The sequence below is a fragment of the Lithobates pipiens genome, unplaced genomic scaffold, assembly GCF_037356315.1.
Source record: "Lithobates pipiens isolate NorthernLeopardFrog02 unplaced genomic scaffold, aLitPip1_a1.2 Scaffold_19, whole genome shotgun sequence".
NCBI lineage: Eukaryota > Metazoa > Chordata > Amphibia > Anura > Ranidae > Lithobates > Lithobates pipiens.
Window position 1 is genome coordinate 223,216,971 of NW_027507764.1, and position 16,919 is coordinate 223,233,889.

A 16,919-nucleotide genomic window follows, 5' to 3' on the forward strand; every position below is an offset into this window, starting at 1 on the left:
ATACCACATATGTGGGACTTTTTGGGAGCCTAGCAGCGTACGGCGCCCCGAAAACCAATCATTGCCTTCAGGATTTCTAAGGGTGCAAATTTTTGATTTCACTCCCTCACTATCTATCACAGTTTCGAAGGCCATAAAATGACAAAATAACACAAACCCCCCCCCCCCCCCCAAATGACCCCATTTTGGAAAGTAGACACCCCAAGCTATTTACTGAGAGGCATGTTGAGTCCATGGAATATATATATATTTTTTTCTTTGCACAAAGTTGTCACTAAATGATATATTGCTCACACATGCAATGGGCATATGTAAAACCCCAAAATTCTGCTGCTTCTCCCGAGTACGGAGATACCACATGTGGGGGACTTTTTGGGAGCCTAGCCGTGTACTGGACCCTGAAAACCAAGCACCACCTTTTAGGATTTAAATATAAAACGCTACCAAAAAAAACTTAGCGATTGCAGGGATCAGGCCTGACTCTGCAAACGCTGCAGTTATGTGTTTAGTGTTTTGTAAGTGACAGTGATCGATCGATCGATACTGCACTTGGGTGGGCTGGGCGGAGGGGCAAAAACGCAGGTGCTAGCAGGTATCTGGGCTGATCCCGCTAACAATGCATTTTTTTGGAACCCTAAACTGCTGGGGACGCTAGTATAGATCTGATCGGATCAGATATTGATCTGTTCAGATACTATACCACTACGGGAGGTGTATGCTTTGCGTGTGGGTGGTACTGGCACTAATCTAGCGCTGCCTGGGGCGACGCAGACCCTGACCCTAAAACCTAATTGATATCACCCGCCGGGTGATCAGGGGGTTAAACCTTTATTGGGTAATAAATGGTGGGTGCCCTGATGCTATAAAAAGCAAACTAACCAGCGTCACCCCTAACACTTACACTTACGGTGATCACTGGTGAAAGGGTTAACTAGGGGCAATCAGGGGATTAAAACCTTTATTAGGTAGTATATGGGGGTCCCTGACGCTATATAAAAACCTGACGGGGAAACCTAAATAACTGGCTAACCAGCGTCACCAGTGACACTTATACGGTGATCGCTGGTGAAAGGATTAACTCTAGGGGCAATCAGGGGGTTAAAACCTTTATTGGGTAGTATAAGGGGGTACCTAACACTATAAAAACCTGGCGTGAGCCTAAAAAATAGCTACCTAGCGGCACCAGTGACACTAATGCAGCAATCAGAAAAACGATCGCTTAGTGACACTGGCAAAAGTTGGTGAAAGGGGCAATCAGGGGGTTAAACCTTTATTGGGGGGGGGGGGGGGAGGGGCTACCCTGGACCTAACACTAACTGCCCTGACAGTTTTTACTGACACTAAATGCAATGATCCGTAAATAAATGATCACTGCAATCAGTGGCACTGTGACTGGGGGGGGGGGGGTGATCGGGGGGTGATTTGTGTGCCTATGTGTACCTACATGTCAGTGTAGTGTTGGTGCACACTTACTATGTCCTCTCCTCGCAGTCCGGTCAAAAAGACCTCCCCGAGGAGAGTGACATCACTTCCTCCTGCCTGTGTTACCACTACACAGGCAGGGGTAGCTTCTCATTCGCCAGGAGCGATCGAGAGGGGATAGCCAGAAACCAACGGCCATCCCCTCATCCCGGATCGCTCCTGAAGCAAAATGGACCGCCACAGCCAGCGGGAGGGGGTCTGATCGAACCCCCCCATCCGCTGGAAGGCAGGCACATACAGGTACGTGATTGTGCCCGTCCGTGCCATTCTGCCGATGTAAGCTAAAGTTTTTTACTGCCAAATTATTTTTAAACGGCATCGAAAACACTTCTTAACTTTTTTTTTTTTAAGTAACAAACATGTTATACTTACCTCCACTGTGCAGCTCGTTTTGGACAGAGTGGTCCCGAACCTGATCTTCTGGGGTCCCTCGGCGGCTGTCTCGGCTTCCTCCTGCAGGTGCTTCTCACGTTCATGCGAGGGAGCTCGCATGGTGAGAAGCACCTGCGGGCGCGCTCCCGTGATACAGCCGGCGGCTATAGCCGCTCGCTGTATCACACGGCCTCGCCCCCCAGTGCTCCGCGTCAGTGGATGTGATTGACAGCAGCGCGAGCCAATGGCTGCGCTGCTTTCCGTCCATCCACTCCAGCCAATCAGCGGCCAGGCTGAACGGTGGAAAGGATGACGGGGGACGAGCGCGGGACTTTCGAGGGGTGAGGTAAGTAAAACGGGGGGCTGGGGGGGCTGGGGACGCCGGGACTGTCAGATGTTTTTTCACCTTAATGCATAGAATGCATTAAGGTGAAAAAACATTTACTTTTACAACCCCTTTAACAGTGAAGTTTCCCCCATGTGCTGGTGGCTGCTTTTTACAGTAGAAATCCTCAGTCATCTGTCCCTGGATTTCCCTGCTGTTTCGATCTTTTTGTGCTGGGTTAATATCTCCGGCTGTGCCTGTGACACAATCATCAAAATTGCCAACTATGCTCGCTCTTTCCAACCCTATGTTCCAGTCGTAGCACCTGTATGTCAGGTTCTCTTTTCGCAAAGCTTTCTGTGATTGGAGGACAGGCGTGGATGAATGGAATGGCTGTCTCTTCCAATCGCAGAATGCTTTGCCTTGTGGTACTGGTGCTGTGAAAAGCGGGAACATAGTCAGTACCTTTGATTAGTGCCTTTCACAGGCACAGCTACTATTCACCCCTGCAGCACCAGAAGATCCCCCCCCCTGTGGGAATAACCACGGGCAGAGGGACAGAGCATTTCTACCATAAACTGCAGCCAGCAGCATATGGAGCACACTTAATTCCCGGAAAGTAGCATTACTGGGGAGAAAATGCTAAACTTCAGCATTCATGTGCAGAAGAAGAATCTAAAAACTTCTCCTGACTCCCTGCTGAATAAATGAAAAGCTATAATCCACAGATTACATGCTCCTTGCATTAAGATAAAAAAATTTGGGTAGTAATATTGCCCCCTCACCCCCACCCCCTTTATGGTTTCCTAAGCCCTCACTCAATCCAGTGCTGTGGCTGTCTGTAGCAGTTATTCCTGCTCTCCCAGGTTTGCTGAGGCAACAGGATCCATTTGCTCATGCTGCTGTCAGTCAAATACTGTGACTGATCGGGGTGGCACTGTCTGTGTTTATGGATGCAGGCAGCGTGTCTTGAGATTGAACCCACAGGTGTGCCACAATAGAAAGCAGAAACTGAGAAGAGGAGGAGCCTGGAGTGTTGGTGAGGGACCTGAGAAGAGAAGGATAAGGCATGCTCTGCAACTCTATGGCACAGAGCAGGTTAGTATAACATGCTTGTTTTTTTTTGTTTTTTGTTTTTTTATAATAATCACTTTAATGTGGCTGCATTCGTTTTCTTTAAGGCATTTTTACCTATATTTCCACCTGGTGATTTGGCCAATGACCTATTCCTGACTGAGTCCCTCCACTTACTAGAGGAGCAGCAGAACCACTCTTGGACAGCAGCATTGTTGATCTGCGAAGCCGGGAGTGTTAGATGGAATTTACTAACAAATTAAAGCTGAATTCCAGCTAACACTTTATAAGCAGTTACAGTAACTGTTTTTTTCTTTTGGGAAAAAGATTTTACATGATTCCAAGCTGTTCATTGTAAGCAACCCCGTAAAACCTACACACGATCGGACTTCAAACAAACTTTTCTGTGGATTTCTGGCCAAAGGGCGTTGGCCGTGAACTTGGTATGCATACACACGGCAGGACTTTTTCAGTAAACTTTCACCAAGTCACGTGTTTTTTCAGCTCTTTACTGCCACCCTTTGGTCAATTTCTGTATTGTTGTCTGATCTTTTTCATTGGTTCTGAGCATGCGTGCTTGTACTTTGGACTAAAGTCCGATGAACTTGTGTACACACAATAGGATTTTGCACCATAGGACTTTAGGGGCCGGAAAGTTTGTTTGTTTGCACAGCGAACATTTGTCCGATGAAAACCAAAAAGTTTGTCCGATGGAGCGTACACATGGTCGGATTTTTTTTTTTTAAAACCGTTAATTTGCATGTTTGTTGTCAAAAAGTCATATCGTGTGTATGGGCCTTAAAGAGGAAGTAAACCCCTTCAAACCACTTTGACCTACAGGTAAGCCTAGATTAAGGCTTACCTGTAGGTCCAAGAAATATCTCCTAAACCTATATGGTTTAGGAGATATTTGCCCTAAAATGGGCACCGCTGTCTACGGCGCATGCGCCGTAGACAGCGGCGCGCAGGCGCACTAAATGCGGCAAATCCAAGAATGGATTTGCCTAATTTGTCGACTCCCGTGCGCATGCGCGGGAGTGACGTCATCGCGGCTTCGCCGAATGGCAGCGGCGGAGCTGCGAGACGCGACTCCCGTGCGCATGCGCGGGAGTGACGTCATCGCGGCTTCGCCGCTGTCATTGGTCGGAGCTGCGAGACGCCACCAGCAAGATGGATGCGGCGGACTACAGGGATCAGCGGCGACTTCGCTGGCTCCTGTGTCAGGTAAGTGACACATAATGAGCTACTATGCGATGCATAGTAGTCCATTATGCTTTACCTTTGCAGGGAAAAAAAGAGGAAGTAAACCCATCAGGGTTTACTTCCTCTTTAAAGGGATTGTAAAGTAAACCTTTTTTTTTTTTTTTTTTTTTAAATAACAAACATGTTATACTTACCTGCACTGTGTAGCTCGTTTTGCACAGAGTCGCCCTGAACCTGCTCTTCTAGGGTCCCACGGCGGCTGTCTCTGCTTCCTCCCGCAGGTGCTTCTCACATTCATGCGAGCTCCCTTGCATGGTGAGAAGCACCTGCGGGCGCGCTCCCGTGATACAGCTGCCGGCTATAGCCGCTCGCTGTATCACACGGCCCCGCCCTCTGGCGCTCCGCGTCAGTGGATATGATTGACAGCAGCGCGAGCCAATGGCTGCGCTGCTTTCCTTCCATCCCCTACAGCCAATCAGCGGCCAGGCTGAGTGGTGAAGAGGAAGTCGGGGACGAGCGTGGGACTTTCGAGGGGTGAGGTAAGTAAAACGGGGGGGCTGGGGGCGCCGGCACTGTCAGATGTTTTTTCACCTTAATGCATAGAATGCATTAAGGTGAAAAAACATTTACCTTTACAACCCCTTTAAGTGTTAAATCGTTTGTCTCAACCCTTTTCAGGACAACTTGGTCAGTTAAAGGAAGTTGACTAATTGACTTCCTGGCTGGATCAACCAGTGAAAGATAAAGAAAAGGTTAAAAGGATAATACAGCTACTTCATGTATGAATTAGTAAGCTGCATTATAATAACTTTTTTTATTTTGGGATTAATTGACTCTTTAATTCTTCTTTACTCTATCCAAAATTGAAGAAAACATTTTTTTGCCTATATATAAATACACACTAAGCTCCCTGTAATGTGTTTGGATTTATTGCAGGGTTTTGCGCAAGAATACTCTGCGCTGAAGAGACCTGCCTTGGCAAGAATTTGTGTTATTGCAAAACATATGGCTTATGAGCAATAAAGATTAATGTTGTAATCACAGTTTATAAACGTGGAGTTTTTTTTTTTTTTTTTTTAATCTTTACATTTGTTAGGCAGTTTGTGATGAATTTTTTTAAACACACTTAAATTGCTCTCATTTCATTGGATCTGTGATGGGGTTTGCTTTAGAATTACAACTCTTCTAATAAACGTTTAAAAGAAATCGAAATAGTTTTATACAGAATTTAATGAGCGTAGACCTATACAATAATTCCAAATGGAACTGTATATTTAAAGTGATTGTAAAGGTTTTTTTTTGGTTTTTTTTTAATGGCATGTCATACTTAACTACTCTGTACACAGAGCAGCCCCGATTCTCTTCTATTGGGGTGCCCCGGCACCACTTCTGGCTCCTCCTCCTTCAAATGCTCCCTCAGAGAACTGCTTTCCCTGGAGGCACACATGTGGGTTCGCTCAGGAGTCCCGCTGCTGTATCCATTGAGACAGACAGCAGGACTCTGCCCCGGCCCCCCCCCCCCCGCTCTTGTGTCACTGTATTTGATTGACAGCAGCGGGAGCCAATAGCTCCTGCTGCAATCAATCTATCCTACCGTGTTTCCCCGAAAGTAAGACAGTGTCTTACTTTCTTTTTATCCCCAAAAGCCCCACTATGTCTTACTTTCGGGGTATGTCTTATATTGGAAAAAAATCCCAGCATGCAGAGCTGCACTGCGCTACAGAAGAGGACTACAAGTCCCAGCAAGCAAGGCTGCACTGCATTACAGAGGACTACAAGTCCCAGCATGCAAGGCTGCACTGTACTACAGAGGAGGCCTACAAGTCCCAGCATGCAAGGCTGCACTATGGAGGACTACAAGTCCAAGCATACAAAGCTGCTATGCTCAGCAGAGGAGAACTGTAAGCCCACACAGCCCGGTATGTTGGGACTTGTAGTCCTCCTCAGCTGCATCTTGCGGTTACATAATAAGAGCTGCAGAGAATCTCTTCACACCCCCCCCTCCCCCTCCCCCTCCTTGGTCTCTCTCTGTATGACCAGCACTGACCTGTACCGGGAGGACACAGAGCCAGTGACACCTGTCGGCAGTGATCCGGGACCTGGCGCAATAATCCCCTTCTCTGTGGTTGCGTCGCGCCGTTCTGATCAGTCTCGGGCAGCGGCTGTCACTCACAGCCGAGCAGAGTGAAGCCGCCTCCCCCTCCTCTTGTATGGCTACACAGTGCTTTGTATGGAGGAGGAGGAGGGGGAGGCGGCTTCAGTGAAGCCGCCTCCCCCTCCTTCTCCTTCATGGACAGCACTGTGTAGCCATACAAGAGGAGGGGGAGGCGGCTTCACTCTGCTCGGCTGTGAGTGACAGCCGCTGCCCGAGACTGATCAGAACGGTGCTGTCTCTTCAGTCGGAGGGGGAGGGCGCTGGCCTGGCACCCCCCCCCCAGGGTGTGGCACCCGGTGCGGCTCGCACCCCCCGCCCCACTCTTAGTACGCCACTGGAGGCGGCAATACCCCTGTGTTTCCCCGAAAGTAAGACATATGTCTTACTTTCGGGGTACGGCTTATATTAGCCGACCCCTCTGAAACTCCCGATACGTCTTACAATCGGGGGTGTCTTACTATCGGGGAAACACGGTATGAAGAAGGAGGCAGCGGCTGAAGCTGCTGGGCTCGTGCTTGTCACTGGAATGGACAGGTTCAGGTAAGAAAAAGGCAGGGGGCTCTGGGGGCAGCTGCAGCACAGGTTTTTCATCTTGATACATTAAGGTGAAAAGCCTTGAAACTTTACAACCCCTTTTAATAATACTTTATTACAATCAAAGTATCTTTTTAATGCTTGTGGTTTTTATATACACTTTAAAATGAGTATTTCAGAATTAGTGTTCAGGCATCTAAACCTTATTTCTCAAAGTGACTTTAGTAGGGTTTTTATTTCACTTGTTTCAATCTTCAGGAGTTTGTGGAGAGGATTTCCCATCGAAGTCTAAGGGATCGAAAACTCTTCAACTCTAAAAATAAGCTCATTTGCTTTTCCTGAGCAAAGATAAACATAGTGTGAAAAGGCACATTTAGAAAGCTTTGGGATTCTGCATAGGCAGACATAGGGGGACAAGCAGAAAAGTGCTTGAAGCACCTGGGAAAATTTAGGCTTGGGGCTCTTTCACACAGGCGGACCAATCGGGTCCGTCCATCTGTCTGTTTTTTTTAGGTGCCCCTGACCAAACCATCCATTGCCCTCTGTGAAGCTATGAATGTAAACTTTGTAGACATTTGTCAGTTTACACCCACTGTCATCAGATCCTATCTGGTAAAACAGACAGGGGATCCGTTCCTCATTCGTCTAGCAGATCAAATGGAGTGGCAGTCGGGTGGTATTGGGCAGGTGCTCTGTTTCCATCCAACCGCCCATAGAGAAAAAAGAGCTGTGTTCGTGTCTGCTCTGCATAAGCAGAGCAGACACGGGCCTGTCCTCTGTCTGTTTAGCGGGTATCAGCACACAGATCCCCCATCCCCAGTCCCAGCTGAGCAGGTGGAACCTCTGGCAGAGTCCATCTGTGTGAGAGTCCTTAATCTCAACCTAGGCTCAGTTTGAGGCATAATGTACAGCATGGGTTTAGCTCAACAAGCAAACGGGTGTAGATTTGAAAACCAATTCCGGCGGTGACGAGGAACATTCGTTTCAGAATTGGGGTCAACTTATGGCCTGTTTAGACGACTGTTAGCATCAGTACTGCTAACCTCTCCATACAAGTGGGAATGCAAAAGCAGTTTGAAGCATATTAGACAACTTTCACATCTGAGCGTTTTGGAATTGCAGAAAAAAATCGCAGCATAGCACGCATCTCCCATTTGGGTGCCATTCATTCATAATGGCACCTTAAACGTGGTGCAATTTTACCTTGACTGTCACGAGACAAAACATGAAAATTGTGGCAGAATACACAAAAATAAAAAATGCGCCTGGCTCAGTGACCAAATTTGGCACATGCGTTTCATTGACAGAGCAAACGTGCATAGGGCAGTCCATTAAAATGAACGGTCCGCTATATGCGTGACATGAGGAAATGCATGTCATTAGGCCAAAAAATAAATGTGAGCTGAAATGCATGTTGCTGCTACCCCAAATGTGAATGGGGCCTAAGAGCCCTTTCACATTGAGCCACGCTGAGTGTTGGCGGTAAAGTGCTGCTAGTTTTAGTGTTGTTTTAGCTCCACTTTTTGGCCGCTAGAGCGGTGCCGGAAAAGCACCACTGCCGAAGTGCTTTTCAGGCGCTTCGACAGCGTTGCCCATTAATTTCAGTGAATGGGCAGTGTATACACCGCTCCTCCACCACCCCAAAGTCACTGCTTGCAGGACTTTTTTTTTTCCTACCGTTCTGTTTTCTAACATTTCAGGTGCTATTTTTAGCCCAAAAGCACCTTGAAAACTCCCCAGTGTAAAAGGGGACTTAATGTACTTTAGGAGGTCAACTACAGGTCAAATGCACCTGTTGGTTAAGGTTGCATAATCTCAAAGCACCAGGAAATGAGTTAGTCTTTTTTGCATCCCCTGTCAAATGTTATTTGTTGGTGTCCATACCCCAAACCCCATTGTGGATGTGCCTTGTAAGGCCCCTTTCACATGTGCAGACCGTTCAGTTCTACCTGTCAGTTTTTTAGGTGGATTTGAACGGTCACTCCATACAGCTCTATGAAGCTATGGATGTCGGAGGTGACATGTCCACTGACATCAGACCCGCTCAGCAAAATCCAGAGGGATGGAAACCCTATTTTCCATCCGTTGATTGGATGAAAACGGACAAGTGGCCCGTAATCATCTGATCTTCTCCATAGGGGAGAGTGGACTCTGACAGGGCCACCCCTGCACAGAGTGCAGAGGCAGACTTGTCATGTGCCGTCTCAGCGGGGATCAATGGAGCGATCCCCGCTGAGCAAGCAGATACTAAATACGTGTGAAAGGGGCCTTGTGTTGCAGATATAGTGGTGTCTGTCCATGTGAGTTGAGGCCTGTTTGATCTGCCTGCTCGTTTTTCACCCAAAGACCCAATACAAGTGGGAATCGTCGCGTGGACCGCAGCACACACCTCTATAATTGCTGGACTTACTGTTTGGCAAGTGTGTGTTTGGATTGTCATTGTTGCAATCAGTCATTCTGCTACTAAATTTACAGCTAATTGTTCCCACCCAATAAGCTTGGGTAATTTAACTGATTTTTATTTGTGCCTTGTGAGGAAGGCACATTTTCTCTGTTTACATGGTTCTACCGAGTGCAATGCATATCTCAAACCCGTTTATACTTTTCAGGCCTTATGCACACAGGACGTATTTCCAGCTGCTTTTTTTGGCTTCAGGTGTTTTTTTTTTGTTTTTTGTTTTTTTCTGCAGCCATTAAACTCCCCAGCAGATTTCCTATGTGTCCTTGTGCACAAAGGATTTTATCAGCGTTTTTTTGCAGGTATGTTTTCTGGCTGGGAACCCCCCCAGAAAAAAATAAAATAAAAAAATAGTGGGTTTAAAGAAAAGATTTTCATTTGTAACTCTGAAAAGCTCCAAAAAATGCTGCAAAACCTATTCTACAAATAACCGTACTGGCTTTTGATACTGTCCAGTGTGCATGAGGCCTCAGTGTGGCGATCGGCATAGCGATTCACCCCTCTTCATGGCTCCTAATCCAGTGGCTCAAACATCCCTGCTTCTTTAAACATTTCAGATTAGATTTTGAGGTTGCTCAGTGTTTGCAGGTTTTATGAGCTGCTGGATGCAGTCACCTCCTGCTTCTTTACCTAACAGCACGACGTATGGGACATATGTCTGTTACTTTTGTCCAATCCTTATATTCTCTATGTGAGCTTAGGGTTGCTGTCAGTGGTGATTAAGCATAAGTGACCTGTGTACTCACTGAGTCTGACCTCTGTTTACGTTTATCTGACAATGTTAGAAATGTTAAGTGGTGGATGGAGGGGATAATTTCGCTTTTTTGCTATTTGTTTTCTAACATGTTGTACGTAGACCCTAATTAAGACACTGAAAAAAATGTTATTTTAAGGTCGCATTTAGTATCCGCCTTCTCTTCTTGGGGTCTCTCCCCCAATTTTGTTTTTTGATAGTAATTTGGGATATGTTCACTCACTCCTGTATTGTGTTAACATATCTAGATTTACCATAACCCCCCCCCCCCCCTCCCTCTTTTAGTGTCATCTTATAATAATAATAAAGTTCTATTACATCCCAAAGGTGCTTTATTGGATTGAGATTTGGTGACTGTGGAGACCATTAAAGTACAGTGAACTCATTGTCATGTTCAAGAAATCAGTTTGAGATGATTTGAGCTTTGTGACATGGTGCATTATCGTGCTTGAAGTAGCCATCAGAAGATGGGTATACTGAAGTCATAAAGGGGTAGACATGGTCAGCAACAATACACGGGTAGGCCATGGAATTTAAACGTTGCTCAGTTGGTGCTAAGAGGCCAAAGTGTGTAAAAATATTCTCCACACCATTACACCACCCCACCAGCCTTAACTGTTGATAAATTGTAGGATTGATCCATGCTTTCATGTTTACTCCAAAATTCTCACCCTACCATCTTTATGTCGCAGCTGAAATCAACTCTTCAGACCAGGCAACTTTTGTCCAATCTTGGTGAGCCTGTGTGAATTTTAGCATTGGTTTCCTGTTCTTAGCTGACAGGAATGGCATACGGTGTGGTCTTCTGCTGTAGCCCATCTGCTTCAAGCTTAGATGTGTTGTGCATTCAGAGATGGTATTCTGCATACCTCGGTTGTAACTAGTAGGCATTTGAGTTACTTTTGCCTGTCATCTCAAACCAGTCTACCCATGCTCCTTTGACTTCTGTATCAAGAAGGCATTTTCGTCCACACAGCTGCTCACTGGATAGCTTCTCCTTTTTGGACCATTCTCTGTAAACCCTAGAGATGGTTGTGTGTGAATATCCCAGTAGATTAGCAGTTTTTTAAATACTTGTGCCAGCCTGTCTGGCACCAACAACCATGCCACATTCAAAGTCACTTAAAGTGTTTTTAACCCCAGAACAGTAAAATCAATCTGTATGTGCAGTAAAGCATGCTGGTTATACTCTCTGTGGATCCTAAGGGCTTAATCCTCTGCATTGTGTAAAAAGGCTGTTTGATCCTGTCTTCTTTGATCCTCTCCTCCTTCCACTGTCCCCAATATATTTCCTGATAATACAGAGCCAGAGGACAAACTGCACATGCTCCGTTTTGGTGTGTATTGATGGAGGTCTTTTTTTTTCTGCTTGGGAGGGTGCATGTGATCAGTACAGGGCCAGATAGCGGGTCAGTGATCCTGCATCCTGATAGGCCAGTCATGCAGTATGAAAACTACTCCTACAAGCTTTAGCCAGACACTGATAGAAGTCACAAGACTGCTTTATACTGCTGATGGAAAAAGCATTTATCAGTTTATATACTGTGTACTGTGAGACCAGATATAGTGACTGTCTTTAATAACACTTTAAATCCACTTTCTTCCCCATTCTAATGCTCAGTTTGAACTTCAAGTCGCCTTCACCTTGTCTAGATGCCTAAATGCATTGAGCTTCTGCTACGTGATTGGCTGATTAGCCATTTTTTACCAAGCAATTGAACAGGTGTACCTAATAAAGTGTTCACTGAGTGTATATGTAAAATTCTGTGTAAGTAATTGTAATAAAATGGCATTACAATATCATTCTGAATGTTTAATGCACACTAGTCTGCGTATAGTAGTGTTTCTATTTTAAACTGTGATGAGTGTACTGCTTAAAAAAAAAAAAAAAATGTCTGTTTCCATGTATTTGTTTTGACTGGGGAAGTCATGGTAACCTGGGTAATGTTTTCCGGTCAGACATTTTCCCCTCTAAATGTAACTGCAATGCTGCATAACTTTATAAACTGGTACCTTTTGTATGAAAAAGTTTGACTGCTGTGTTTAAAATATCTGATGTTAGATTGAATTGAGAAGCACATAATCTGCTCACTGAATTGACTGTTAAATCACTGGATTGATGTAATGTTACCTAAACACATTGTTATATAGTTTAACAACATAATTATACCTTTATAATGCTTAAAGTAATACTTAAGTCTTGATTTTTTTTTTTCATTTAAAAAGAACAAACATGTTATACTTGCTTGCTCTGTAAGGCCGGGTTCACACCGCTGCGATGCGGGAATGCCGAGAATCCGCGGCGTTTTCCCGCATCGCACACCTCCCGCCGGCAGTTCACACTGCCCTATGCAGAGGGCTGGGAGTGTCAATGATATGTTAATGACACCCCCAGATCCGTCCGCATATCGCAGTGCGATCTGCCGACTCGCACAGGAATCGGATCGCATGGTATGAACACCCATGTGATCCGATTCTGTTGCGGACCAAAAAAAGGGTCCCGTGCGAGTTTGCTGCGGGAGCGATGCGAATTCAGCCATACTATCTGTATGGCTGAACTCGCATCGCTACGGAGATCGGATGTGATTTGCACTGCAGTGCGGGTGCGAATCACATCCAGATCTCCCCCCGCAGCAGTGTGAACCCAGCCTAAAGTGGATTTGCATAGAGCAGCCCAGATCCTCTTCTCAGGTCCCTCACCAGCGCTCCTGGCCCTTTTCTCTTGCCGAGTGCCCCCACAGGAAGCAGCTTACTATGGGAGCACCTGAGCTGAGCTGCTGCTCTGTGTTTCCATTCAGACACAGAGCCGTGACTCGGCCCCACTCCTGTCTCTCCTCATTGGTTCACTGACTTTGACTTTAGCAGGAGCCAATGGCACTCCACTGCTGTCTCAGCCATTGAGGAGGGAGAGTCTTGGGCAGCCAAGTCTCGCGCGCAGCATCGCTGGATCAAGATGGGCTCAGGTAAGTGGTAGGTGTTTTGGGGGGGGGGGTTGCTGCACACAGAAGTGTGTTTGTTTGTTTGTTTTGTTTTTTTGTTTTTTTATATCATAATGCTAGAATGCATCAAGATAAAAAAAAAATTGACTTTAGAACCTTAGAACGACTTTAAGAAACATTACAGCTAATATGCTATACAGCTCTCAGTGTTGTGAAGGATCAAGGGGGGTTATTGGGGTGGTAAAAAGTGTATATGTGTGTGTGTGTATGTATGTATGTGTGTGTGTGTGTGTGTGTGTGTGTGTATGCATATATAAATATATAAATATAAATATATATATATATATATATATATATATATATATATATATATATATATATATTTTTACCTTATGTATTCCTTGCTTTAGGCTACTTACACACTGAGGTGCTGTAGCACCTTTAAAGCGCCTCTCCTGTCACTCCAGTGTAAAAGCCTGAGTGCTTTCACACTGGAGTGGTGCGCTGGCAGGATGCTAAAAAAAAGTCCTGCAAGCAGCATCTTTGAGGCGCTTTAGGAGCAGTGTATACACCGCTCCTAAAGCGTCCCTGCCCATTGATATCAATAGGCGGCTCTTTGCAGGTGCTTTTAACACTTTTTCGGCCGCTAGTGCGGCCCTTTTAAACCCCGCTATCAGCCGAAAAGCATTACACTTGGGCTCCATTCACTCGTTACTTCCCTGACTTTGAACATAAAGGTGCTTGACAAGTTGCAGCCCGTGTATTTCAATGGAAGCTGATCAAATCTATCCAATTTAGAAAAGGTTCCTGTACTACTATGATGTGACTTGAGTGCCATAGACTGCAATGTAAATGCTCAAAAGTCGTTACCTAAAACCCAATAAATATAATAATGGGGAAAAAAAGTTGCATCTTAATGTTATCATTGCAACAGTTGTGCAAGTCAGCAGCCAAGTAGCACTCATCCAAAGTTAAAATGCAAATCACATGTCTTTGGAGTCTCACAAATATAAATAGAGTATAATCCTGAGCCCTCATTGGATCCATGTCTGATGCCCTTCTCTCACTTACTGGTCTCCCGCTGCTGTCAAAGCCAGCGATGAGGGATCGGGGGGCTGGTCTGCATCCTGCTGTCTGTGTCAATAGATGTGCACAGCGAGGCTTGGGAGCGAGCCCACATGAATGTCCCCATAGCCACTTACTATCTGTGGTGACAATTGGTGGAGGTGAGGGACCCAAGAAGAAGAGGTTCAGTGCTGCTGTGTGTAAGTATAAACCTGTTTGTTTAAAAAAAAAAAGTTCACTTTTATACTTAATTTTCTCCCTCTGTTGCTCTGAAAGAAAACCAGGACATAATTGAACCTGCCCCTGATCAGTCCTTAATTATGCATCTGAAGTGAAATTCTGTATTATCCTCATTGCTTATTCTATCACAGATCTGTGCAAATCTGTCTCAACTGGCTGCCCAGAAATTCTGACACATCCAATAGACACAAAAAACTGTCTTGTAAACTATTCTAAATGAGGTAGTTAACCCCTTGAGTCTCTGTGCTTACCCTAGCATGCTGATTGAGCACATTACTCATCCAGGAACACAAGATGGGAAGCCCGTGTAAATCGGGGCATAAGCTTTATTTTTTTCCAGTTTTTAGGCCTGTTTAGCCCTGTAATATGCCCCATACAACCTAAAATTTAGCAGTTGTGAGAATATACCATCTATCCTATTAAATGTTTGTCTACCATCAGTCGTCTTTATTTTTTTTCAAGGGATCTGCTTTTTTAAAAAAAAAATTGGAATATGCACTTTGTTGTAGCTAACAAGTAAGACCTCCTTTGATGGATTGGAAGTCTGTGAACTTTTCAACAGGAAAAACAGTGATACATTATTACCCCTATATTGCCTTTGACTATATTGAATACTATTGATATGCTTTGATGCCAGTTGAAACACGTTACAGAAACACGTTACAGCTTGTGAACTTCCCAGCTAACTGCCTGTTGATCTTTTACACTGTGATTTCTTTTCCAGGCAGAGGCAAGACTTGCTGCAAAACGTGCTGCGCGAGCTGAAGCAAGGGATATTCGGATGCGAGAGCTGGAGCGACAACAGAAAGAGGTAGATCTTTTGGTTTTATATTGTTTATCATATACTCATGCTTCAATAAGGATTGTCCAGCACTTTAACTCCATCCCATTTATGTTGCTGATTAATGTATCATGTTAAGTTATTAGATTGAAGCAGTTTCTTTTTAACTCCTCAGCAGTTATGCAATATTCCTGTCTGATATTTTCCTTTTTGCTGCTGTAGTTGCTTTGTTGGGGACAAATATTTGACACAGTTGTATGCTTTGTTTTTTTTTTATAATTGAAGCTGGGTAAGCCTGTCTTGTAAATGCCAAACACCTCGAAGAAGTATAACCATGAATTGTGTAGTATGTAATTATTGTTAAAATGTCCTGTATAGCAAAAATGGCAATGTGTACTGCTCATGGCATTTAATACATCTGATTGTTTATAGCTGCAGGTTTTATGTTTGAGCTTTAAATGTCACTTCTGATAATATTCTATGTGTAATAATAAGTGCAACCTATCTAAAGTGCTAAGCCTTCAGTCGCTCAGCTGGTTTATTTCTGTTAAACCTTAAATTAGTAAGGCTTACTTTGATGGTAACATTCACTGACACTTTGGTCTGCAGTGAAATGTAGTTGGCATCCCCTGCATAATGCACCCACATCACTTTCAGGTCAAGAAAGAAAATGTAGTGTACTTGTAACTGGTAAGTGGTGTGTCACAACTTTTAGGTTTTCTTTATCAGTTTAAGCTTTAATGGTATGCACTGTCTAGTTGGGAATATAAATGGTAGATAAAAGTTTGTCTTTAGACAGACTTTGACTTGACAATAGGTGTGTCATTTACACCTCCTTAAAGCGGAAGCTCCGTTCATTTAAATAATTCTCCACCCATGTTTACTATGACAAGAATTCTTGCATCACCACAAAGGAATTTGATCTTCAGGGCAAAACATATCTGAAGAAGAATCATTTCGTCCTTTTCAGCCAAGTATATTAGCAGCTTTACCTTAGCTGCACTGTCAGAAAAGTAATGACATCTTTGAATTTAAATGCATGCCATTGTAAAGTTATTAATAGTGTTAAATGGCATTGCTGTATGAGACATTTTATTGTCCGTTTAAAAGGTGTAATACATAGGCCACAGAGTCTGAGCTAACCATTTCACCTCATGGTTGAGGGATATTTTATGGACCAAGTTATACTAGTTCTTTACTGATTAGTACATATATGTATCTTGCTTATGCAGTTTACAGTCAACGGATAGTTTAATAATATATTTTGTGCATTTTCTACTTTGTGTAAGTTATGTCGTAATGTGTTTTCTATTATACTCTTGATTCTTTCCTCTAGGATAGCACTACACTGAATGGGCTGTTTCTGGTCTATACATTATGTGTATGTTGGATTTTTTTGCTCCTGCTTGTACCTTTTTACTTTGCAAACAATAAAGTTACCTTTTTAAAAATAAAAATACATAGACCGCTCAATGTCACTAAAATATTAGCACTACACATGGCTATGAACTAGCTAGGATGGTATGGAAGATTAGAC

The 16,919-nt window shown here is 44.3% G+C and overlaps 1 protein-coding gene across 18 annotated transcripts in view; it reads left to right on the top strand.

Annotated features, from left to right (window-relative positions):
• The window catches only part of LRRFIP2 (LRR binding FLII interacting protein 2), a 183,844-nt gene that overhangs the window by 63,634 nt on the left and 103,291 nt on the right, over window positions 1–16,919 (top strand). For all 18 annotated transcript variants that reach the window (XM_077491726.1, XM_077491733.1, XM_077491737.1 and 15 more), the window contains exon 3: window positions 15,326–15,412. In XM_077491726.1, coding sequence (XP_077347852.1) covers window positions 15,326–15,412 — 87 coding nt within the window. The remainder of the gene's footprint in view (window positions 1–15,325; window positions 15,413–16,919) is intronic.